Source organism: Pituophis catenifer, unplaced genomic scaffold, assembly GCF_029215685.1.
Source record: "Pituophis catenifer annectens isolate HBS135680 unplaced genomic scaffold, rPitCat1.0.hap2 SCAF_3, whole genome shotgun sequence".
Taxonomy (NCBI): domain Eukaryota; kingdom Metazoa; phylum Chordata; class Lepidosauria; order Squamata; family Colubridae; genus Pituophis; species Pituophis catenifer.
This window is the reverse complement of record NW_027256883.1, coordinates 122,616,442-122,643,129: the sequence shown is the minus strand read 5'-3', so window position 1 is coordinate 122,643,129 and position 26,688 is coordinate 122,616,442. Positions and strand designations below refer to the sequence as shown.

General features: G+C 35.4%; 1 protein-coding gene across 1 annotated transcript; it reads left to right on the top strand.

The window, feature by feature from the left end:
• The first annotated feature begins 223 nt into the window (after positions 1–223).
• Positions 224–26,688, top strand: ASPM (assembly factor for spindle microtubules). The gene is made up of 24 exons (XM_070939307.1): positions 224–520; positions 4,799–4,942; positions 5,981–7,229; positions 7,427–7,522; positions 9,519–9,665; positions 10,032–10,274; positions 10,595–10,662; positions 11,098–11,239; positions 11,533–11,663; positions 12,020–12,195; positions 12,290–12,435; positions 12,519–12,604; positions 13,523–13,732; positions 15,050–15,254; positions 15,356–15,501; positions 15,589–15,708; positions 15,802–15,927; positions 16,142–20,272; positions 20,751–20,921; positions 22,254–22,446; positions 23,073–23,227; positions 24,329–24,505; positions 26,142–26,305; positions 26,388–26,688. The coding sequence occupies exons 1-24, from the start codon at positions 224–226 to the stop codon at positions 26,491–26,493; spliced, it is 8,829 nt and encodes a 2,942-aa protein (XP_070795408.1). The 3' UTR covers positions 26,494–26,688.

Sequence of the window (26,688 nt, the reverse complement as noted above, 5' to 3'; positions counted from 1 at the left end):
ATTGGAGGAAAAAAAAATGTTACGTGACAACTGGCTGCGGGTTTTTTTTTTTTTGTCAATCTCACCTGATTGGCGGAGGCTGCTTGTTTGAATTCTCGAACGGCGGTTGCGAATCCGATTTTTTTTGCGGGGGGAGGGGTAAGGAATTTGTGAATTCATTTCGGACGGGCGAAGAGCCTTCTGGTTGTCAACGGGACACGTTGACGACGGTCGTTTTCCCCGTATGGACGAAAGAAGGCAGGCTGTGGGACCAGCCGGGCTTCAGGAACCGTGTCCTCCGGAGCGGAGCAAGCGCAGCGCTGCCTCCCCAGGCTGCGAGGATGGAAACGACGCCGTGCTATTACTCGGCCACTTCTCCCGGCCTCCCTTCCTCAGTTTCGGCTCCGTCCGCGTCGGTACTTCGTGCGTTCGCCGCCTGGCCGTGGAGAACCCCAACGCAGAGGCTATCCACGGGGCCGTCTACCGCCCGCCGCCCGCCTCCAAAGGCTTCACGGTGCAGCAGGACGGTTTCCTCCTTCAGGTGCTTTTTTTTTTTTAAGCAGGGGAAGGCGAGGCGGCGATGTGGTCTGGGAGGGGTCGGCTCAAATGCTAATGCTGAAGTCTAAGCCGAAGGCGGACGGTTGTTAATGTTCATGTAGCATTGGTAGCCTGAAAGATTGCCCGGTATGCAGGAACGGTTAAATGTCAACGACAAATGTAGCAATACTCCGCACTTATTTGTAGGTTTTGCTCCATAAATTTCAATTGATCAGGTACTGAATAATCTTTAGTTTATGGATGCCGTCTGCTGATGCTCTCCCAAAATCCTACTTATTTTTAAAGGGTGTGGTAAATTAACTTCTTGTTTACTGTTTCTAGGAAAGGGAACCTTGGGGTATGTTAATGGTTAATAGGTAATTAACATTAACACTAATGTATAGCCTCCCCAAACGAGGCTCCTTCTATGAGGATGGTTTTTTGCTGGATGTAAACTTCATGAATACAGGTAGTCCTCGACTTACAACGGTCTGTTTAGTGACTGTTCAAAGTTAGAATGGCATTGAAAAAAAGTGACTTACCACAGCTTTTCACACTTATGACCTTTCCAGCATCCCCATTATCATCTGATCAAAATTCAGATGATGGCAACTGATTCATATTTAGGACTGTTGCTGTGTCCCAAGATCATGTGATCACCTTTTGTGACCTCCTGACAAGCAAAGTCAATCGGGAAGTTTGTTACTAAATTTTAAACTAAATTTTGGGGCTCAGTTGTGGTTGTAAATCAAGGACTACCTGTACTTATTTATTTTTTTTATTTATTTAATCAAATTTCTATACCGCCCTACTCCCGAAGGACTCAGGGCGGTGAACAGCCAAGATAAAATACAGATAATACAAATATTAAAATATTACTTCTTATATTAGGGCTTGTTAAAAGAATTTTTCGGATCCCTTTTCCAAGCCGGAATAAAAATAAGATGCAAGGTATCTGGCAGGTGAAAAGGAGATCCATTTATTCCCCAAAGCAAAGAGGCTTGTTCTTGGTGGTAGGCTGCAGAGAAAATGGGCTACTTTTATAGGGCTACTGGTCCTTGGTGTGGACTTAGAGAAGGCGGGAGTATATATATGAGCTGGTTCTAGTGCTTCAGTGTATCAAAATGTCAGTCTTAATTAGTATCTGTTGACTTGCCTTTTGCTGTGTCTGGACAGCCTATTTGTGGATATGGGGAAGGTGATTGAATAGGTTCTTGATAATTTTTGCTCAGGTACTTGGTTTTACTATTGTCAGTTGATAGCAGAGGTGCAATTTGCCAATTTCCCATAGTTTCCAGTCTCAGTGAATCATGGATTTGTGTTGACTAAGAGATAATTGTGGTGTAAAGAATATATATAATTATGATTATTAAAATAAAATACTTTACAGAGACTAACAGTTAACATGAACATTTAACAGTTAACATAAACATGCAATTTGGTGTGTGTGGGGAGGGGTTGCCTTCAACTCAGTATTGATTCCTGCCCACTACTTGGGCAGAATGGATGGATACAGTGCGTGCAGTTTTATTGGCAAGATTTCAGAAGTTTACCATTGTCTTTTCCTAGGCTGAACAAGAGTGACTGACCCAAGCTATCTTAGTGCCTATTGACTAGAATTCATGGTTTCCCAGTCTCTAGCCTGATGACTAAACCATTTACACCAAAGTGGTTTTTACTATACAACTTAACTTATAATATCAGATATTGAGAGTAAGAGTCAAAAGTAGGTCTATCTATTTTTCTAGCTAGAATGCAGTACATAGTTACAATGATGAATCTCCAAAAGCTAAGCAGTTTTTGCATGGATAGAAATCTGTCAGAAAATCTCACTACAATGGGAGAAAAGTTGGGAAGTTGAAAAAAATGTGAAGAAGGCAATGTCATAATACCATTTCTGCATATAATATTGTCAAGAAAACTGCTATACATATGGTCTTTCTGTAACCTTGATCTTCACTTCAAGATGAAGAAAATCAATTTCAATTTGCTTATAGAATAATCCTCTTTTCCTTCCTTTCCTTTTTCTCTTTGCCCTTGTTGGGAGAATTTCCCTGGGTTCCTTTCTTGAGCTGGAAGAGCATTAGCAGTTTTCCTGGGAAAGTATAACCATCCCCAAAATCAAGACGTGGAGTATGGCTGCTTTGGGGGCAACTGGCAACAGACTGGCCCACCAGCAAGTTTTTGATATGATTTTAAACCTTTGGTGAAAGACATGCTGTGAGGAAAATATATGGTTTTATGACTGGGAGAAAGAAAAAAAAAGGAAACGTGGCTTTCTATAGTTATAGGAAATATCCTTGTTATCTCCTTTATCAAAAAAATTCTTCCTGGCCAGGGCATGGTGAAAAGAGCATGGGCATAGGTGTCAAAATTCCCAAATCTTTTAAGTGTTGATTCCAGGCTGCCTTTCAGGGTTCAATTGCCTTTAAGGACACATTCTAGATAAGGCTGTTAAAAGGCATGGTGGGGGGAACAGATCAGAAGCTTTTTAAACTGCTATCAACCTTTTCACAAATGTATATGTTAGTGGCTGGTAAATTATTTGAACTTTGGAGGCTTGTATAGGTTATTAAGAATTAAGTGTGCTTTTAGTGGGTTTTTTTTTCTTTTTGTAAACTAATGTTGTTACAAATATTATTTATAGAGCACAGTCTTGGTCTGAATTTATATGAATACGTGGTATTATAAAGATATTAATTGTGACAAAGTTGTCAAGATCTTGTTTCAGAAGGCCTTTTTTGTTTTTGGAATTGAGTGGCATAGAAATCAGAACTTATCAAATTTGCAGATGACACTAAGCTGGCAGGAATAGCCAACACCCCAGAAGACAAGTTCAGGATCCAAAAAGATCCTGACAGACTTGAACAATGAGCCCTTTCCAATAATATGAAATTTAATGTGGAGAAAAGCAAGGTTTTACACCTAGGCAGGAAAAACTAAAGATGTAAGTACAGAGTAGGTGAATCCTGGCTCAAAAACAGTAACTGTGAGAGGAGTCCTAGTGGACAATCACTTAAACATGAGCCAGCAGGGTTTTGGTTGTATAAATAGAGGCATAAAATCAAAAGAACGTGAAGTATTAGGACTGCTTTATAAAGCCTTTATAAGGCCACACCTGGAATACTGCATCATTTTGGTCACCACATTAAAAAAAGATGTTGGGACTTTGGAAAAAGTGCAAATAAGAGCAACTAAGATGATTAAAGGCATGGAGACAAGAACATATGAAGAACAGTTGCAGGAATTGCATATGGGCAGTCTTAAGAAAAGAAGGACTAGGAATGATGGATTTTTAAAATTTAAATTGTATTTTTAAAAATTTTTATCATTTATTTTAATAAAATGATTTTGGAGTAAAAATCTATCTAAAGATAGTTTTCTATTTAAGATACATTAATAATTTAGTTTATTCATCATGAAATGGACTTATGTAGCATGGGGCTATATATTCTGCAATATTGGGTGAGTCAACAACAGGTCAGAGGAGGAGCCGCTGCGGGACAGATATGACAGTTGGTCTTTAAAAATTTTGATTTAAATCGAGTTGAGTTGATTCAAATCAAACCCACCCTATTCCTAACAGTAAGAACAATTAACCAGTGGAACAGCTTGCTTTCAGAAATTGTAGGGGCTTCATCACTGGAGGTTTTTAAGAAAAGTCTGGACAGCCACCTATCTGAAATGATACAAAGTCTCCTGCTTGAGCAAGGGGTTAAGCTAGAACAGGGGTCTCCAACCTTGGCAACTTTAAGCCTTGTGGATTTCAACTCCCAGAATTCCTCAGCCAGCAAAGCTCCAATTCTGGGAGTTGAAGTCCACAAGGCTTAAAGTTGCCAAGGTTGGAGACCCCTGGGCTAGAAGACCTCCAAGGTTTCTTCCAACTCTATTCCAAGTGATTGATTTTGACATTTTGTTGCTACCTATTGGGAAACATTGTGCCATACCCGCAAAATATATAAGCATGATTTTATTCTCGTACAATATTTTAAAGAGCTATAATTTGACTATATTTAGGGCTACACTATGAAAGCCACAGTTCTGCTATGGAAAGCTCCTAAGTTTCAAAGCAAATTTGGAGATTGTACACAAAGCAAAATTTGATCTATTAGTGAGCCCTACTTTTCTGGAGAATGATACAATTAAATATACTCCTGGAATATAATTTTTAGCATTCAAGGAAATTAGGTTCATACAAGATTGCACTTGTAACTGGATATATTCATCATGTATTTGTCACAGACACTATGCCAACTGCTTGTTTCATGTTTTTCTTTTGCAGCCTGGAGAGAGGATCTATATATTAATAACATGGACACCACTAGAAGGCGGCAAAGTTCGAGAGCTCATAACTTTTATTGTAAATGATGTTGTAAAACATCAAGCAGTTTTGCTGGGGAATGCTGAGCAACCTATAAAGAAAAAGGTAAGATGCTCTGTAGGAAAGCCCACCCCCCATCCTGAATAAAATATTCTTTATTCTTAATATTAAAAAGAGGCAGAATAGAATATTTTCCCTAAAGGAGGAGAAACATCTTAAAGGCAGAAAGCAGCCCCACTCTTCCTGCTATAGGAAAACAGTCTCAAGCAGAAGCCTGAAGAGGCTAGGCTTTACGAATGGATATTTTGTATCCATTCAGAAAGCTGGACCATGACCCCATAGGAATTTGGCAACAGCCATTAAAATATTAAAGGGCATGTTCTTGCACAGGAACATGCATCTCAATCACAAAGTCCAAAGAATGTATAAAAGCCCACCTACTCTCTCTCAACCCTTTTTATCAGCCACCCCAGAAACATACTGCTGTAATTGGTTCCTGGCTACCAAATAAATAGAGACCTCCTTTCCAAAATGCAGCCTGCCTCCAGTTCATTACTACAATGTCCTTCTCCCAGTTTGAAACAGGACCAGATTTTTCTTCCAACAGCTCTTTAAAATCTTTCTTGTTCTGATTTTTAATAAAGTCAGTCTCTTCATTTGCAGGCAGGATATCCATTTATGTAATAAGCTTTTCTGCATAAATTGTTAGAATATTTGAAAAGGCATGTTTGGTTTTATTGAAAGCACAAAATCATATACCAATGTAATTAACGACGCAGAAATGTCATAGGTCTATGAGTTTTATAAATATTTAAAGTCTCCACAACACTTACACCTGCTATATACGTATTCTTGTCTGTCCTCTAAAATTTTGAATATATCTCCCTTGGTTTTAAGCATCTTGAATTTCCCCCAACATTGGATTCAACAAAATGAAAAAATAGCTATTGTAAATAAAATATGCAGTAGAGATACAAACATAGTAGAGTTAAAATGTTGCAATCCTGATGCCAATTTTAAAAATGAGAATCAGTGTTCCTTTATATTTATTTCTAAATATGTCAGGAAGTATGAGCTTTTAATTTTATAGGGAAAATAAGGAAAAGTATAATACTTGCCTATGTGTATTTAATGTCATTTCAGAAAAATCTTTGGGATACTATTAAAAGAAGAACACCTGCACAGCAATCACGAAAAAGAGTGCCAGTCATTAAAAATATAAATAAAACATTTCAGATGTCTGAAAAAATAGAGAAAAATAGAAGCCCTCTTCAGTCTTGTGAGAATCTGGAAGTGAATTCAAACAGAATTTCACCTAATGGAAATTCCTTAATCATTTCCGAACATAACCTATCTCTTTCCCCTATTAGTCCCATCAGTCAGAAAAACCAACATGTCATTTATACTCCCCTATCAACTACATATTCTGTTCCAGAAGCACCAGCATGTCTTAAGTTATTAAATAATGTAACAGAAACCCCTACTGTTACAACTCTATATGATAATGTTTTGGAAAAAAAGAAAGTATGCCAACATAATATTATTAACTCAGCAGAAATGAATGCAAAATCCATTGGTAGACCAGAACAATTGAATATATCTTTGAATCATAGGAAGATTTTAAGTCCTGATTCTTTTATAAACAATAGTTATGAAGTGACAGAAGATGCAGCTATAGCAATACCTATTCTTTCGCCTGATCAGTTTTTAAGAGAAAATCAAATGGTTATTCAGCCAAACTCAGAATGTAAAACAGTATCCTTTTCTTCAGATGTGAAATCATGTATGTCAACAGCAAAATTTTTGAAACAGAAAGAAAAGGTGCAAGTTTCCTTTTTTATGGAACCTCAGCTTTCCACCAAAGCTCCCAACAATATAAATGAAAGAAATCCTACAACACATTGCTATGATAAGATTGAACAAAATGTCAAATCCAAGGCAAGTGATCAAGTTTGCTGCCTTCAGAACAAAAAAAAGCCTTTGCTTTCTAGCACTGTTATCAAAACTAAACCTAATCCTGAAGGAAAAGAAACAAAGATGTTAAAACTAAAATCTAAAAAAAGTCTTTCTAGTGCAATCGAGCATTGTGTGGACATTGTCCCTAAAAATGCAGACCTGGACACATTGCCAAGACTTCCAGTTATAGAAAGTGTTTCAAATGAAACTAAATGTATCAAAGATAAAGCCGGATTCATTTATTTGGAATCATCTCATAATCGTAAAAGAAAAAGTGGAGAATATTTAGAGGATGTTAAGAATGGAAGAGAAGAATATGCAGAAAATTTAAGAAGAAAAAGAACTTTGAAATCCTGTGACGGAAATGGAAGCAAGAGTGCTTTGAAATTATCAGTTTCCAAATCTCAGAATGGAGATAAGCAAAAGAAGAGACATGGTAATGTAAAAAAAAAAAAGCATTTAATTTTCAATTGGTATTCTGTTAGAAAAAATAGTATTTTATGAAGCTCAGAGTGAGGCAATCTTTGGTTCGCATTCTGTCTTTTGTGATTATAAAGTGATAGAATAATTTGCTTATATAAATTATTGATCTTTTGCTTCAATTTCATGTTTACATGAATTTTTACCCCCCAGGTTCTGCATCACAAAAATCTAAGAATTTTAAAAGGACAAAAAATATTGTTCCTGTTGCACAGTCTCAACTGACTTTTGTGAAGCCTTTAAAAACAGGTAAACATAAATTCCTGGCATTTTGCACTTTGAAAGAAAGAGGATTTTTTAAAAAATATATCATTTGAAATAATTTTCATAAAGTTTATCTAAAATACATTGAGTAAAATAGTAAAAATAGCAAAAGTTAGTAGAATTATATGGTTTGCATTCTTTTCATTTTCGTACTACAGGAGATAAAGAGCCACACCCTGTTTTTTAGCCTTTTAGGAAAAGCCTTAAAACAGCTGTGGTGACTGGCATGAGGTCCTGAAGGAGAAGCTGTTGACTGGAGTGGTTGGTGCTCAACAGAGAAGGCAACACCACATCTCCATTTCAAACCCATTTAATTTTTTTTTTTTTGTAATTTTAATCTGTTTTTATATTTATAACTTTGAATATTTGTATATTTTATCTCACTGTAAGCTGTTCAGAACCCCTTGAACTGGGAGATAGGTGCCAAATAAATTTAATAATATTTTCACAGTGGTTCAAATATTTAATGAAGAATAGTTCTTTTTTGGGAAATATGTGGCATTAATTTTAATTTGTCTTATTAAACTAACATTACATACCAAGTTTCATAGTCTTCAGCATGAATTGATGAGTTAATAAATTGCCACATAATTAGCCTCCTTATTTCCTTGCCTAGATGGTAATTCTGATATATGGAATTTAACTTCTGCTCCAGTAGGTTCTTCTATAGCGTAGGCAGCCTTCCAGCATCCATCAGTATTTATCTGGCTAGCATCCTTGCAGCAAACAGCCTGGTCAGCTTCAGCATGTTATCGCAGCCTGATTTAGCAGGAGCAGCTGATTGACGGTTGGATCCGCCTCCCGGCATACTGCCAATCAGCTGTTCCAGGTGTGGGGATCGCCGCCGCCTCCCCACGTCCCATTTTCGGCCCGTTCCAGGCAGCGGCAATTGCCACTGCTCGCTGCCTGAAAGGGCCAAAAACAGGATGTGCAGAGGCTGAAAATGGGGCTCATGGAGGCCAAAAACGGCTGAAGGGTGGGGGTGGGTGGGCGGGGCTTCAGCAACACTCGCTAAGATGCACAGATATTTCCACTCACTTTTTTGGGGCGGGAAAGTGCATCTTTATAGTGCGAAAAATATGGTATATAAAAAACCTTTCTGGGCTCCAACTTTAGACTATCTCAGGGCTTCTGAAAAAAGCCAGGTTTTCATGGCTTGTGGAAGGGGGAGATTGTTCCATGTTACTGATGCTGGAATTTTTTGGTGCTCATCCTCTGAACTCCGTGAATGATATGGCAGAGATCAAAAAATTATTGTGTAGTGATTTAGACCCACGAAGAAGTAGAGTGAAGACTGATTTGGGAGAGTGAAAGATGTGCTAAAGATGCCATTTTCAATCCAAAATGGGTAATTCCTGCTTACAATAATATATATTCATATGAGCGTAGACATAGTGTACAACCTGATGAGTTCCATATGTAGAACTATTGGTTGCATACACAGTTTGAACAAGAAAGCTAAGTGTAATAAAAAAGGAAGAATTTAAACAGAATTCACCTCAAGCTTGAAAATTTTTGGAGAATAATGGAGAATTATGTGAAATCTTAAAACAATTGTTCCATTACAATTGTTCATCTGTTCCGTTATCTCATATTTTGTGGTACTGTACAAAACATTGGAAAGAGACACTTCACAATCTTATTTAACATAAGCAAATCAACATTTATCAGTGTTAAAGCAACCATGTGATTTGAAAGGCTTGTACTGCTCCTTTGCGAGTTTGTCTCCACAACTTTTTGTGCATTACATTTGATTGTAGCCAAAAGGCCGAGAAGCATGCAAAGCAGTCACACTAGATAGAAGAGCCAGTTACAGTGGAAGGGTTTATGTACTTCAAGAAATGTCAATTTCCAATCCTTTGCTCAGTACTCCTAGTCTCCATTTACAGTTAGAAATGGAGCTTTGATATATTCTCATTAGGTGATAAGGATTTCAATGTTTCAGCAAAAACAATAATATAACTTTTAATTATTTTAAAAGATATTCCTAGGCATCCAATGCCTTTTGCAGCAAAGAATATGTTTTATGATGAGCAGTGGAAAGAAAAACAACAACGAGGTTTTACATGGTGGTTGAATTTTGTACTTACTCCTGATGATTTTACTCTGAAAACAGACATTTCACAAGGTAAAGTTGATCAATGGCATCTTATTATTTCAAGGGTTAAGAGTAGTTAAGAACTGTCCTGTGTTCCAGAAATTAGCTGTGTGTATATATGCACAAAAACTTTTCATTATAGTTCTTTCATGCATCTGCACATTTATTACAATCAGCTAGAAATATAGTTGTGTTGGACCTGGTACTATTATCTGAAGTCAGCCTAGCAATCAGATTAAAAGTCTTTTCTCTTGATTGCTGGACTTTCTTAGGATTTGGTGTCATTTGTGCTCAGCAAACTTTAGCCATCTGGCCATCCTTCTAATGGTAATTCAATTATTTTTAAGATGAGATTTAAAGTAAGTTTTAAACTCACAACCATTTTCTCTTTATTAGTTAATACAGCATGTCTCATCCTGGGAACAGAGACTTATAAAACCAGTGTTCCTAAAGCACCAACAAAAGAAGAAGCATCATTAAGATCATATACAACTCGATGCAAATTAAACAAACTTCGTAGGTCAGCTTGCCGCTTGTTTACCTGTGATGAAATGGTGAAAGCAATAAAAAGGCTGGAGATTGAAATTGAAGTGAAACGTTTGCTAGTTCGAAAAGACAGACACCTGTGGAAGGATATTGGTAAGAATATAACTGTTTTAGAGCAGGGGTCCCCAATCTCCAGTTCATGGACTGGCACCCGTCCACGGCATGCCAACAACCAGGCTGTGCAAACAAATGAAGCTCCATCCGCGGGATACAGGAAAAATATTTCTTCATGGAACTGGTCCCTGGTGTCCAAAAGGTTGGGGACTGCTGTTTTAGGAGGGGGCAGGGTTGGCTTAAGAAAATTGATGAATAAATTGATCGTGCCTCTGCTACTGATGTGATCAATATCTTTCTGTAACAATATTAAGAAATGCTTTCACTACATAATTCTTTTGCGTTTGTCTTTCTTTCAGGAGAACGACAGAAAATCCTCAACTGGCTTTTATGTTACAATCCACTGTGGTTGCGCATCGGCCTAGAAGTGAGTTTGTACTTTGTAATGATTATTCTGTAAGCAATATGCTATTCTGTAAAGTCTAATGATTATTGTGTTATAAGGAACTGTTCAAGATCAGATATCAGGATATGATATTCTTTAATGCAAAATTCTTCTGCTTGAGAACATAATGCTTAAATAGGCATCAGTGGCCAAAACAAGCGCAGTATTTTGTGGCTCATTAAGTTGATTTTCAGTGATGAGAACAGCTGCATTAACATAATAATATAGTATATTGTTTTCTTCCTTTCCCATACATTGTTCTATTGCTTCCTAAAATATTCTGTGAGGATAATATAGCAATGCAGACTTAGTGAATATGTTCAAGTTCCAAATTGTTGCAAAAATTTGAATGTCATCCTATTGCTACAATAGTTTTATTCATATTTTGAATTATTTTCACCCTTTTATCTTTGTCAGACAATCTTTGGTGAACTGATTGCTTTGGAAAGTAACAGTGATGTGATGGGTTTGGCAGTATTTATACTAAATCGCTTGTTGTGGAACCCAGATATAGCAGCTGAATACCGACACCCAACTGTGCCTCACCTTTATCGAGATGGTAAACTTTTTCTTCGCTATTATAATAGTAGTATTTCAAAATTGAGAGCAAGTTTGGTATAGTGGTTAAAGGCACCAGGTTAGAAACTGGAAGATTATGAGTTTTAGTGCTGCCTTAGCCATGAATCTAGCCAGGTGTCCTTGGGTCAGTCATTGTCTTTATCCTAAGAAGGAAATGGCAAACATTTCCAAAAATGTTTTAAAAAATCCATGTACAAATCCAGATTGACTGAAAGAACAAAGGTAAAAAAATAGTTACAAGAAGCATCTCTATATAAAATATTGCATTTATAGGTCATGAAGAAGCATTGTCCAAATTTACACTGAAAAAACTTCTACTACTGGTTTGTTTCCTTGATCGTGCCAAAGTGTCTCGAATTATTGAACACGACCCTTGCTTATTCTTCAAAAATGCAGAATTTAAGGTATTCTCACTTAAACTTGTCTTGAATTATGTTTGCCTATAATCTGTATGCATTTGTGTGTTTGAAAGACACAAGCCATGCTTATTTCTTTAGAATATTTTTTAAAAATAATAGATATCCGGTACAAGAATTTTTCAGGGCTGATTAAAATTTAATCAACAATGGGTTTATTACAAGTTTTTGATAATATGTAACTGGCAGTTTCATTAATGATTGTAATTGATGTCCATAATATTAAAAACAAAGTATACAGCTAGCAGTAATATTTATATTATAGTTCAGTGACTTAATTATGTAGGATAATAAATTATTGTATATGTGTACTGATTCCCTCCCCCCCCTTTTTTTTTTCCTAGTCTAGTAAAGAAATATTACTAGCATTTTCCCGTGACTTTTTAAGTGGAGAAGGTGATCTTTCACGTCACCTTGGCTTCATGGGTTTCCCTGTTAATCACGTACAGACTCCGCTTGATGAATTTGACTTTGCTGTTACAAATTTAGCTACAGACTTACAATGTGGCATTCGTCTTGTGTAAGTTTTTGCTGAATTTTGTCATTAAAATTATAAAAATATATTGCATGAAGAAATTAATTACTTTTTAATATGAAATATTAATGTATTTAAGGAGAACTTTAGAACTGCTGTCATCAGATTGGACTCTTTCTGAAAAATTAAGAGTGCCCGCAATCAGCAGACTTCAGAAGATGCATAATGTTAAACTTGCTTTTGAGGCATTGAATAATCAGGGAATTCAGTTGAAAGATGAACATGGTAAGTACCAGACAGTAATGTGGAGTGGTATCCTATAAGTCTGTTGATTTTGCTTTTCATTAATCTGTTTCATTGGTTTATAGGTTCAACCATTGACACAAAGGATATTGTAGATCGACATAGAGAGAAAACATTTGCTTTGTTATGGAAAATAGTGTTCGCTTTTCAGGTACTGCATAATCATTGGTTTAATTTATCTTTAGAGCATAAAATAAAAAAGTATATTCTCTATCTTCAGAATTTCAGCAAACAATAAATAGTCTGTGCATGAAACTTAACATGGTATTACGTCTGCTTCATGCATAAAGCCGATGTATAAAAGTAGATGTGCTATACATAGAATTTGAGGGGAAAAATTCAAAATAGATGACAGCACCGATGAGGGTATATTTATTTACATTTGGAGGGCATTCATGAAAAGCTGTCATACAAAGTAGCAACTATAGATATTAAGATTTGAAACCTTTAAAATATACATATAAATTATCAAGAAATTGAGTGCTATCGTTATTTAGATCTTAATTTTCAATCATTTTTCAGCACTGTGTGCAACTTTTTAAAGCAACCATATCTTATAACCATATGGCAACTGTGAAAGGTAGCTGCATAATTCCAAGGGGGAAAAAACAATTGCTTTAAAGCATTACAGGTAGAGTCAACTGTAGTGCTCTTTCATATTTCGGAGCATCTTTTTAGAATTGAGAACAAAGCACTGCAGAGTCCTGATTAATTTTTAAATAATGTATACATATGTATACACATATATGTATACACATATAGCTATATAGGACTGGTTTCCTAGATTAAGACATTATTTTCATAGCCTCTCTGAATTATTAGAACTTTCTGTAGGCTCTTTTCACAACCTGAACAAAATCAACATTTTTGAAAATGTGTAATATCCAAAACCTGTTGCCATTTTAGTTTTGATAATTTGTCTTAGCAATTTGTTAAGAGTTGGTATGTTTTAACATCCTAAACATTACTCAGAATGATTTTTAAAATTCCATCAGTAATACTCTCAGTTTAATTATTTCACTATATAAGGAATGTGTTATGAATAAAATTGTGGTTGGACCTTGTTTAGGTGAATATTTCTCTTGACGTGGATCAGTTAAAAGCAGAAATTGCTTTCTTAAAAAACATGCAAGTTACAAAATTAAAAAGACCTGATGTGGAATGTGTTAACAGCATGGGAAATGACACCAACAGGACTTATTCATATGAAAGCTTTGGTGAAAATGTAAAACTGCTGATGGACTGGGTGAATGTTGTCTGTGGATTTTACAATATTAAGGTAAATAATTATTTCCTTAAACAATTTCACAAAGCACACTGTTCTGAGTATGATAATTATTAAACTTAACCAAATGTAATAAACGTGAATTGAAATGTTGAGACAAGTATATTTATGTTTTGATCATATACAGTATTTGTTATGTGGATTATTACTGCTGTGAAAACTAAAATATTAAAGTAAGAGTTGATTATGATAATTTATTTATAACAGTATAGCATTTGCTACTGCCTTGTCTCTTCTTGGTATACTTCATTGATGCTAAATGGCATCATATGAATAGTTGCTTGCTGGTGGGTGGAAGATGATGGTGATGATGATTTAAGCAACCTATGGCACAGAAAAAAAGGTATAAATATAATGGCCTGGCAGTATGATTGGGCTTAATATATAAAAGATAATACTATGTTATTCAAAAATATATTCCATATTGTTACATTAAATCATTTGTCTGTACATTACTTTCGTTAAGAGATTATGTGACACTGATTCTTTTTAAAAACATTAAATTTTCTACTACTAAATGTGTATTCTCTTAAGGTAAGTTAATTATTTAACTTGATCTAAATTTTTAAATAGCCTTATAATATGTTCATATATTCTGTTTTAGTTCCAATAAGTTGTTAAAAAACACTAAAGATAAATCTGAAATCTTTAAATAAGAAGAGCTTAAATACAAAGTTGATGCTTCAGTTTAGTTTAGCAAAAGTCAAGGATAAGATCTGTCTCACTGTGTCCTCCCCCCTCCCCAAATCCACGGCATCATCTAGTTGTGGAATAATATCTCAGAGTAATATTCTCTAGAAACCTGACACAAGAATTTCCAAACCATTTGGTATTACGTTTTTTATTTTTTATTTATTTTTAGAAAATGCACAAATCTTCCTAGCTGTCATTTAAGACTACCCACTTACAACAAATTTTCTTTCATAGTTAAAATTGAACAGACAATATTTGTAGAAGTAAAATGAATTTGCCCTTCCTTCCTCCTTCCCATCAGCTGACCTAGCCTTTCTGCCACAATTTACTATTCATACAGCCTTGTTTCTTTCCTATCAGCTTGCTTGTCTCCCAATCCTAAACTGCCTGAAAAAAATAATTTTAGGCTAGTACGTAAGAAAAGGTAGATTACTTTTTTAAAATAAAAGATCTTTGTAAAAAAAATATCCAGAGGAATACATCCCACGGAAGTTATTTATCTCAGAATAACTCCTTCAAGAACTGTTTTAACATAGATTTATTTACTTTCAGATTTATAGATTTAGATTTTTACAACCATCACAGAGCTACCATTGTTTTTATGTTCCTTTATTCTAGGTGGAAAATTTCACAGTGTCCTTTTCAGACGGAAGAGTATTATGTTATTTGATTCATCATTATCACCCATGTTATGTACCTTTGGAGGCTATATGTAAACACACTACTCAAACAGTAGAATGTACCAGAAGTGGCACTCTTGGGATGAATTCTTCTTCTGAATCTGATGCTTCTCTAAATCTAATAAATGGAACTTTTGATCAAAGTGAGTTCATTAGAAACAGAGCTGGCTTCAAAGCAGGCTGGAATTATGAGTTACTATTTCTTCTTTAATATATTCCATTTTTCATGTTTCTGTTTACAAAGATATAAGTACTTCTGTGCTTTATAAAGAACTCCTTGATAATGAAAAGAGAAATTTTCAATTGATCAATGCTGCAGTTTCTGATCTGGGAGGTGTTCCAGCTATGATTCAGCATTCAGACATGTCTAATACAATACCTGACGAGAAGGTAAGCAGTAGGATCATTAAAATTCAAAGTTGTTTTATTTCCTCACAACATATAGTAAGTTTCTGTTTATATGTTCTTTCTTTTTAGGTAGTCATTATTTATGTGTCATTTCTGTGTTCAAGACTTATAAGTCTTTCTAAAGAGATTCGAGCAGCTCAGTTGATTCAATCTGCTTGGAGAAAATACAGATTGAAAATATTTGCTGAGGTATTCAGTTGCATTCTATTTTGCTCTTTATTGTCAACTCAGACTACTGCTAATGGAAGGAAAGAGGATTGTTTATATTATTATTTTTTTCAGACCAAGAAGCAAAAATCTAATGCTGTAGTTATACTTCAAAAGCACTGGAGAAGATATTTGGCTGTTCTGGAACTTCAGAAATTAAAAAAGGCAAAGCAAGAAGAAACTGAAAGAATTGCAATCCAGGTATAATTGACTTTGTATAAAACCACTTGATCAAAATGAATCCATTTTTTACTTAAGGTAGTTAAGATATTAAGTTTTAATTCCTGAAGCCATTAGATTTCAAGTTCAAGTAAATAAAGGTTTTACTAATATAACATTTGTTGGTCCTCATACTTTATAAAACAAAACCTTGAACAAACAAATGTATAACTTGTGTTTTCTTCTTGTTATTTAGAGATGTCAAGAGGCTGTAATTGTCCTTCAAGCTTGGTACAGAATGAAGAGAGAGAGGCAGCGGTTTTTAAAAATGTGTGGAGCAGCATCTGTCATTCAAACATACTATCGTGCACATAGAGAAGAAACCTTTCAGAGACAGAAATTTTTGCAAATCAAAAAGGCAACTTTATGTTTGCAAGCAAGCTACAGGGGCTTTAAAGTACGAAGAATGCTAAGACACCAACACATGGCTGCTACTAAAATCCAGGCTACGTACAGGGCTTATGCTGCTAGAATGAAATATCAAAGTTTGATTCAAGCTTCCATTGTGATTCAGAAATGGTACAGGACTTCTAAAAGTGGATCCAAAATAAGAACAACATTCCAGGAGACAAAAGCAGCTGTGATTTCCTTACAGGCAGTTTTGCGTGGTTGGCAAGTGAGAAAATGGCTTCAGAGGCAGCATGCTGCTGCAATTACTATTCAATCTGCCTACAGAAAGTATAAAGCTATGAAAAAATTCAGGCTGGTGAGATGTGCTGCTCTTACTATACAGCAACATTATCGGGCTTACATCTCAAGTAAAAAACAACAACAGGAATATATTGTTCTTTACAATAGCATTTTATTATTCCAGGCAACTTGGAGAGGAATTATTGTGAGGAAGCAAATAGAAACACAGCATCAGGCTGCAGTGACTATTCAGTCCTATTATAGGATGCATGTGAATCAAGCTAAATTTAAACATTTCAAGAAAGCTGCAATTACAATTCAGAGATGGTATCATGCTGTTACTCAAGCCCGTAACACACGACAAAAATACCTTGCTTTAAAGGAAACAACTGTTAAAATGCAGGCAATTTACCGAGGTTTGAGAGAAAGGCGAAAAATCCAGCGCATGAATCAAGCAGCTATTTGTATCCAAGCCATGTTTAAAATGCATCGATGTAATGTTCAATATAGGACCTTGAAAAGTTCAGCTACTATAATTCAAGCACGATACAGAGCTTTCTGCAGAGGACAGAAAGATCGGAAAAAATATCTGGCACTTAGAAAGTCATCTCTCATCCTTCAAGCAGCTTACAGAAGCACGAAAATTAGACAGGAATTGAGAAGTAGTCACCAGTGCATACTAGTTATTCAGTCATATTATCGAATGTACAGAGAACGGAAAGCTTATTTAAAGCTAGTTGCAGCAACAAAAGTAATTCAGCGATGGTATCGTGCTTCCAGAGATACAAATGCTCAGATGTATAAATACAAAATGATGAAGGTTTCTGCTCTCCAAATCCAGGCGGCTTTCCGAGGTATGAAAACTAGAGTCCTTTTGAAAAAGATGCACATGGCTGCTATCATCATTCAAAGGAATTTTAAAGCTTTTGTTCAGAGGCGTAAATTTATTTTTCTTAAATCAGCTGCTGTGACAATTCAGAGCAGGTATCGAGCAACAGTACTCTCAAAACAGCAACGTGAGAAGTTCCTTAATTTGCGTAGAGCAGTGATTGTAATACAGTCTACCATCAGAGGCCTGCTTGTTAGGAGATATGTAAAGCAAATGCATCTAGCTGCTGCAGTTATCCAAGCAACCTTTCGAATGCACATAACTTACACTCAATACAGAACAATTAAGTCTGCTTGTATTGTAATACAGCACCATTATAGAGCATACCAAACAGTTAAGCAAACCAGAGATTTGTACTTAAAACAGCGTCACTCTGCTCTAATTCTTCAGGCTGCTTATAGAGGAATGAAAGTGAGGCATATGTTAAAGAAAAAGCATGAAGCTGCAGTAGTCATACAAAGTAATTATAGAAAACACAGGCAATGGAAATCCTACAAAAATATTCAATGGGCAGTCAGACTCATCCAGGCAAGATTCAGAGCCAACCAAGAGAGCAAAATGGCAGCCCAGCAATATTCTTCCATTAAGAAAGCTACCATCTGCATTCAGAAAGCTTTTCGCAGGATGAAGGCAAGAAACCAAAGAAGACAGGAAGCTGCTATCTTGCTTCAGCGGAATTTTAAAATGCAAAGAGCACGTAAAAATTACCTTGCCTTAAAAGTGGTTGCTATATCTCTTCAGAGAAAGTATCGAGCAACAGTACTCTCAAAACGGCAACGTGAGAAGTTCCTTAATTTGCGTAGAGCAGTGATTATAATACAATCTACTATCAGAGGCCTGCTTGTTAGGAGATGTGTAAAGCAAATGCATCTGGCTGCTACAGTTATCCAAGCAACCTTTCGAATGCACACAACCTACACTCAATATAGAACAATGAAGTCTGCTTGTGTTGTAATACAGCATCGTTATAGAGCATACCAAACAGCTAAGCAAACCAGAGATTTGTACTTAAAACAGTGTCGCTCTGCTCTAATTCTTCAGGCTGCTTATAGAGGAATGAAAGTTAGGCATATGTTAAAGAAAAAGCATGAAGCTGCAGTAGTCATACAAGGTAACTATAGAAAACACAGGCAATGGAAATCCTACAAAAATATTCAATGGGCAGTCAGACTCATCCAGGCAAGATTCAGAGCCAACCAAGAGAGCAAAATGGCAGCCCAGCAATATTCTTCCATTAAGAAAGCTACCATCTGCATTCAGAAAGCTTTTCGCAGGATGAAGGCAAGAAACCAAAGAAGACAGGAAGCTGCTATCTTGCTTCAGCGGAAATTTAAAATGCAAAGAGCACGTAAAAATTACCTTGCCTTAAAAGTGGTTGCTATATCTCTTCAGAGAAAGTATCGAGCAACAGTACTCTCAAAACGGCAACGTGAGAAGTTCCTTAATTTGCGTAGAGCAGTGATTGTAATACAATCTACTATCAGAGGCCTGCTTGTTAGGAGATGTGTAAAGCAAATGCATCTGGCTGCTGCAGTTATCCAAGCAACCTTTCGAATGCACACAACCTATACTCAATACAGAACAATTAAGTCTGCTTGTGTTGTAATACAGCATCGTTATAGAGCATATCAAACAGCTAAGCAAACCAGAGATTTGTACTTAAAACAGTGTCGCTCTGCTCTAATTCTTCAGGCTGCTTATAGAGGAATGAAAGTGAGGCATATGTTAAAGAAAAAGCATGAAGCTGCAGTAGTCTTACAAAGTAACTATAGAAAACACAGGCAATGGAAATCCTACAAAAATATTCAATGGGCAGTCAGACTCATCCAGGCAAGATTCAGAGCCAACCAAGAGAGCAAAATGGCAGCCCAGCAATATTCTTCCATTAAGAAAGCTACCATCTGCATTCAGAAAGCTTTTCGCAGGATGAAGGTAAGAAACCAAAAAAGACAGGAAGCTGCTATCTTACTTCAGCGGAATTTTAAAATGCAAAGATCACGTAAAAATTACCTTGCCTTAAAAGCGGCTGCTATATCTCTTCAGAGAAAGTACAGAGCATTGGTTGTGATGAGAAGACAAACTAAAGAATATGCTTCTGTTCGTACAAAAATTATTTTTTTGCAGTCTGTCTATAGAGGCTTTAAAATACGGAAAGAAATCAGATGCCAGCATTTAGCAGCAACAGTGATTCAAGCAACATTTAAAATGTATAAAGTTAAACTAGCTTACCGGAAACTGAGATATGCTACTATCACCATGCAGAAGTACTATCGATCACATCTAAAGGAGAAACAAAAAAATACACATCAGGAAATTCAGAAATCTATAATAAGCCAGGTCACTTGCAGAGGAACAAAAATACAGCCAGAATTGGACATCATGCATATTTCGGCAACTGTCATCCAATCTCTTTATCGGATGTATGTACAGCAAAAGCATTACAAATTGATATGCTGGGCTGTGATAACTATTCAATCTGCCTATCGTGGAATGATAGCACGCAAAAAAACAAAGAAAATGCGTGCAGCAAGAAACAGGCAGTTGTGTCATATAGCTGTGAATGATAGAACTGAAGCTATTGAATCAAAGAGTCAGTGCTATACAAATGAAGTTGGAGAACAATACCAGAAATATTGGAAAGCTGTAGTTTTAATACAACAACATTACCGATCTTACCCGACTATGAAACATCATTCAACGGTTTACTTGCAAACACATAAGAGAATAGTTCTTTTGCAAGCTACAGTGAGAGGTTTCATTGAACGGCAGAGGTTTTCCAGAATGAAAAGAAGTACAATAAAAATACAGGTATTTAAAAATTCAGTTTTCTCCAGCATTAATTGTTTCCAGTGACAATAGAATAAGCTTGAATAAATAGCAATAGCACTTAGACTTATATACTGCTTCACAGTGATAGCCCTCTCTAAGTGGTTTATAAAGTCAGCATATTGCCCCCAACAATCTGGGCCCTCAATTTACCCACCTCGGAAGGATGGCTGGTTGAGTCAACCTTGAGCCTGGTGACATTCAAACTGCCAAACTGCGGCAGCTGGTGATCAGCAGAAGTAGCCTGCAGTACTGCATTCTAACTGTGCCACTATGGCTCTTGTAGATTTCCTTGGATACAATTTAACTACAAATTAAAAGCAAAATTATGTAAGTCCACTACCTTTAAGATATGGAATATCCTTTTATAGCTGTCCCTCACCTATGTTAGGCTGCTGCTTTCATAATTTTATATTATGAGGCTATGAGCTCAAGTTTCATTTATATCCCTTTAAAACAGAGATGGTATCGAGGAAACTGGCAGAGGAGGAAATACCTGCAATATCGTAAGAAAATTATTACAATACAAAGAATGGTGAGAAGATGGATTAGCCACAGAAATACAAATACAGGTGGAATTCCAAAAGACATAACCCCCCAAAATGTTAATACTGGAATAACTAAATTTCAGGTAAGTAAATTTTCAGAAAAATGATACTGTTTAGAAATGTGCATAAAAGACAAACAAATTTATTTTCAAACCCAAATATTTTCTTTTGGAATTTTTTTTCTTAGGCATGCAGTGATCCAGATAAACGAAATCGCTTGTAATGAAGTTTCTGTTGTTCATAATTTAATTATGAATAAGAGGGCTGATGTGACCTATATTTGATGAAACCCAGCTGCATATTTGGGAGGGAGGTTCCCCTCTCTGCAGTGTATTTCCCAAAGTTTCATTTAACTTAAATATTGCCATCTTGTTGGACTTCAGAAGTGTACCATTTCTATAATAGCTCCTCTCTTCTGAGTGTCAGGGTTCTTACCAATGCCCTAATAAAAGCAGGAGCCTCAAGCCAGTTTTCACGGAAAATCCAGTTATTTATTAGGAGCGCCATGTCGGTACGGACCTAGCTGAAGCCAGCTTTGACCCCACTCAGTTTGCGCCTTGCCTTTGACCCTGTTTCCCCCTCCCTCCCAAGGTGTGTCATCAGTCAACAAAGCAATTTTGTGGGTCATAGAAGTCACTCCCTCCGGCTGTTCCTGGTTTCTGTGGAGATGACTTTGACTTTGGCCTGCTAGGATGTACGTTGTTTTGACTGAGGGGCAAATTCCTCAATGCAGCTGTGAGGCTCGATTCCCCATCCCCCTGCCTATGGCAACTCGGGAGCAGATTAGGAAAGTTTAGTGAGTTGACACTGAGGTCTAACAGACCCCTATCCTTCTATTCTCCCAGAGAGTACTTAAAACCTGGCTCTTTCTCAAGGCAATAGAATAGGGCAAGCCCAGGTTAGGATGAGAATATCGGCGCATAAAAGAAATGGGGCTGAGGCATAGGGTTTTTCTGTTTTTATTGTTATTGTTGGTTTTTATAATTGTTTATATTGCTTTATTGTTTGTAAGCTATTGTAAGTTTTAAGATGGGCAGCTATATGAATATTTTAAAAGAATAAAAAATAGTCAAATGATTGCTCATTCTGTTTCAGACAACTTACTCTAAAAACTGCAAACATGAAAACAATTATCTTTCTCTAGGATATTCTGTGAACTAAATTTAAAATCTTGCATATTGCTCATTGGAGCAATTGGAAATGTTTTATGAATAGCTCATTCCCTAAAACTGTCTATTTGCAAATTTTCATCAAGTGACTTTCAGAATTTTTTTTTGAGAAAAACAATTGCCTGAAAAAATAGTGGAATTTATTTTTAATAAGCTATATATAGCTTATTAAATAAAGCTATCTTCTGGGAAGTTTCTGCCTCTTTTATTCCTTAAACATGTAACTTTCCCTTCTCCCCTTATAAGGCACTGTGGAGAGGATATTCTTGGAGGAAGAAGACTGATACTCCAGAAACCAGATCTCTGCGAGACAGTTTGATCATTGCCAATAAAGAAAGCAAAGAAGAGAAGAAGCTTTATAATAGAACTGCAGTTGCCATTGATTATCTTCTTAAATATAAACATTTTTCTTATATTCTAGCAGCTCTAAAAGATCTAGGTTAGTAATTTGATTCAAGGGCAGTCATATTTTTAAATATCAGTATACAAACATTCTTCTATGTACAAAGTGAAAAACAGGAAAAACTAAAAACTAGTTCTTTTTATCGTCTTTAAAAGCATTGGTGTCTCAAATAAAAAAAAATCAGAGAGATAGCTGGGCCAAAATTAATGTGTCTGAAAGAAATATTTCACCACTGGGTTGTTCCCATAATCAATTGCAATATATGGTGCAATTTGATTCATATGTGTGGAAGGGAGGGAATATTTATGTTTTGATAACTTATCTTGACTTATTGATAGTTTTCTGATCATCTTCCACATGTGAGGCTGAAATTTGTGCAGTTGAGAAGTCCTCAGGCTATAGAAATCTGGGGTTTAAATAATGGTATGACTAGCAATGTAGAATGTAGTAACTCTAAATTCTAAATAATGTTGCATTTGAATTTTGTAAGATGCAATAAATAGAATATTATAGCACTAGACTAAGAGTTGACATGTGCAATCAGTTCTGGGGTTTCAGTTATATGAGGAATAGATTGGTCACTGAATTTATATTTCTTTCTGCAATATATTTAGGTATTAGTTTGAAAAGATGTAATATTTTTCCTATTTTTCTCTTGTCAGAGGTTGTTTCAAGATTGTCTCCTGTTTGCTGTGAAAATATGGCCCAAAGTAAAGCAGTCTGCATTATTTTTACTTTGATACGGAGCTGCAATAGAAGTGTCCCTAGTATGGATGTTATTAAATATTCTGTCCAAGTCTTGCTTAATTTATCAAAGGTATTCATTTATTTTCATGTTTGTTGAAATTAAGCTTTAAGCTTAATTAAAAATAATTAAGCTTATTTTTGTAAGTTTGTATTACAAAGTTTACAACTGTTATTATTTTCTCATTTATAATAAGCGCCAGAATTTAAATTTCAGGTTATATTGCAAATGAGAGCTAAACTCATTTACACTATTGAAGCTTATTTCAAGTTTAATTTAGCACAATTCTAAACTGCCAAATAATTTATGCTGTGAAAAGTACCAGTGATACTGGTTTTCAAAAAAATATTTCAGTCTAAAATTGATTAGAATTTTACGTAATGTGCAATGATTCAAATTGCAAAAAAAATTACTCATTATTCTTGTAGCTTGTATCAATCTGCCAAATAGTTTAAAAGTCCTTGTACAAAACACTTCATTACAAAAAATTAGGGAAAGTATATTTTAAATTAAGGACGTTACTTAGTCCCACATAGTTACTGGAACTGCTTATCAAATAATTTATGATAATGTACCTTTAGTGAGTGTTAGTTGAATCTAGTCTTGTATTTGGGGGGGGGGGTGGATTTGCAGATGATGAAAAAGTACCAATCTAGAAGCACTGTTGCAGTTCCCTATACTGTCAAGATATGGTTTGGAAAAACTGTATTTTGAGAGAAAGTTAAGAAAAGAAAGCCCTGTTTAAGCATTAGAAAAGAAATTGAATTTCATTAGGCAATAAAAAATCTTCAGGTTAATTTTCAAAACATTTAAGTAGTAAGACATTTATATATCCTAGAGGTCGGGGAGGGCAAGTTCTTATTTTTGCTAGTAAAAGAAGACACTTGCTGTCCTCTCAATTCATAAGTTATAGTTAATTCATACGAATATATATTATAATAGTCATTGTCCTGCCTAAGTACAATCTGGAATTTAAAATATTTGCTAGAATAAACTTAGTTGATTCTGCTTATATTGTTTATACTTAACTAACAAATAGACACGAATGAGTTTTGATGCTGTAATCATTGACATTTGTTTGTCATTCTACAGTTTCCATAATGATTTCACAAATGATGAACAATCCTAGGATTTTTTTTGAGAATTAACTTACAACTCTTCTCATCTGTTTAGTATGAAAGGACTATTGATGCTGTTTATTCAGTGGAAAATTCAGTAGAAACACTGTTGGATTTACTTCAGATGTACCGGGAAAGACCTGGGGACAAAACTTCAGAAAAAAGTGGTAGCATTTTTACCAAGACCTGCTGCTTATTTGCTCATCTCTCAAAGGACTCAAGAAGAGCTTCTGTAGGTTTTCTTTGTTAACTTTTTGTGTCTTCATTCTGTAGGAATTGCCAAAGTATATATTCAAATATAAATAGAATAGAATAGAATAGAATAGAATAGAATAGAATAGAATAGAATAGAATAGAATAGAATAGAATAGAATAGAATAGAATAGAATAACAGAGTTGAAAGGGACCTTGGAGTTGTATATGTATTCAAAAATTGGAATGCAAATTCTTTTTCCTTGTTTGGACCTGCATGCCAAAAAATAGAACTAGCCTTCAGGTTCAGATACAGAAACTAGTACTTAAGAGGTAGCAGTGTAGTTGCTGGAAGTTTTTTAAAAACAGACATTCTAAAATAAAGTATTTTAGAACTGAATAGTGAGCAAATATTCCTACTTGCTCTCTCTCACACAGTGAAATTGGTTGTTTTAAATTAAAATGTATTTTCTGAGTAGGCAAAATAACAAGTTTACTATGTTATTATTTCACATATATCTGGCCAACTAATACTTGCTTATATATAATGGTTTCATATAGGATGTCGCTGATTCATCTTAAGTACAGCTAATCCTCATTTAGCAACCACAATTGGGACTGATAACTTGGTTGTTAAACAAAGCAGTTGCTAAGTGAAACCATGAATGTGCTTACTTCAGCTTTCCTTTGCTTTCAGACCTGTGGAGGTTGTAAATTTGAGGGCTGGTTGCAAAGCTATTTTTTCATCATTTCATTGACTGTAACTGTTCAGGCACTAAATGAGGCAGTCACTAAATTAGGACTACCTTATAGTTAAAAGTAAATCCTGGCTATTAGATTCTAATAATGGGATTTGCTTCTCTTAGCTATGCTGAAGATAGGAAGTTGCTTCTTTGGGGGGGCTCTGACAATTCACCACAGCAACTTGTCATGACCATTCACCACAGGACAACTTGGTGCAGGACAAGAGTTACACTAATATCAAAGAAATGGTGGAATAGAATAATTAAAGAAAGGATGCAAAAGGAAGGACAGAATGAAATGTGAATGGCAAAAATTAAAATATTTTTATTTATTTTAAATAATTAAATGTAATTGTTAAATTGTCTTGCGGCAAGTTGTCCCACGGGGAGTTGGCCATGACGAGTTGGCCCATAGCAGGTTGGCTGTGGTGAGATGGCCATGGTGAATTGGCTGTAGAAAGTTGGCTATGGCAAGTTGTCCCATTCCCTCTTTGGGGAATATAGTTGAATGTAGACAATTTCTACTGAACTTTGCCTTTTAGTATATAGATTATAAATCAGGTTGACTGGATCCCACAATATTTAACAGCCTTTAAAAGTACAACTTAGTTCAAACTATTCACAATTGATAGACCATACTACTTTAGGGGATGTTTTTTGAAAAATTACTAGCTCTTCCCATTCTATACAATTCTGTGTTTTAACAAAATATGTCTTATTTTAAGTGTTTGAAATTGTCCTTTTCTGTAGAGTAAATCCTGAATTTTGTGTAATATAGCTGAGACTAGCTTTAAAATGAAGTACTTGGTGTAAATGAGGCATACTGACTAAATTGGTCCAATTGAAAATTTGAAAGGATTTTCAAAGATGTACAGCTATGAGGTTTCATTGAACAAAATACTATATTTTAACAACTCTGGTTTATTTTTTTAGGAGATTCGAAACAATCATAAAACAGTTGCTAGCCTTCGGAGATTGTTTAAACTTACAGCCCGTAAACATCAAATGGATGTCCAAAGAATGCGTGCCAAACAAAAAAAAGTTGCATACACAAATGGACAGAGTTCCATTCCTGTAAAAACAAAAATAGTTTCAAGGTAAGTCTAAATTGTTGTAACTTTAAATGTTCTGTTTCAAATTATACTTTTATTTTTATGGATTTTTTTTTTCATCCTATAGGCAGAGGCCGGATTGGGATTTAAGGAAAGATAATATAAGAGAGATAGTTGATCCATTGCAAGCCATTGAGATGGTAGTATACACACTTGGAATTTCCTGCAATTAAAACATGGAAGAGTTTACAATTATGACATTTTCAGAAAGAAATGGCCTGGACTTCTTTATCGATGTACATATTATGCATTTGTTTCATAAAGCTTGTTTACCTGTGTTTGAACTCATCTGTCAGTTAAACTAAACTTCTTATTGACATTTATCTGTTGAATTAATAAAATCTCAAATATTACTTTTATATAACTTA

Bases quoted from the DNA above. Each gene is read 5' to 3' on its own strand.
- ASPM (XM_070939307.1), top strand. From the start codon at position 224: ATGGACGAAAGAAGGCAGGCTGTGGGACCAGCCGGGCTTCAGGAACCG. The intron at 12,605-13,522 runs GTACTGCATAAT...GACCTTGTTTAG, and splicing joins AAATAGTGTTCGCTTTTCAG to GTGAATATTTCTCTTGACGT. The intron at 24,506-26,141 runs GTAGGTTTTCTT...TTATTTTTTTAG, and splicing joins AGGACTCAAGAAGAGCTTCT to GAGATTCGAAACAATCATAA.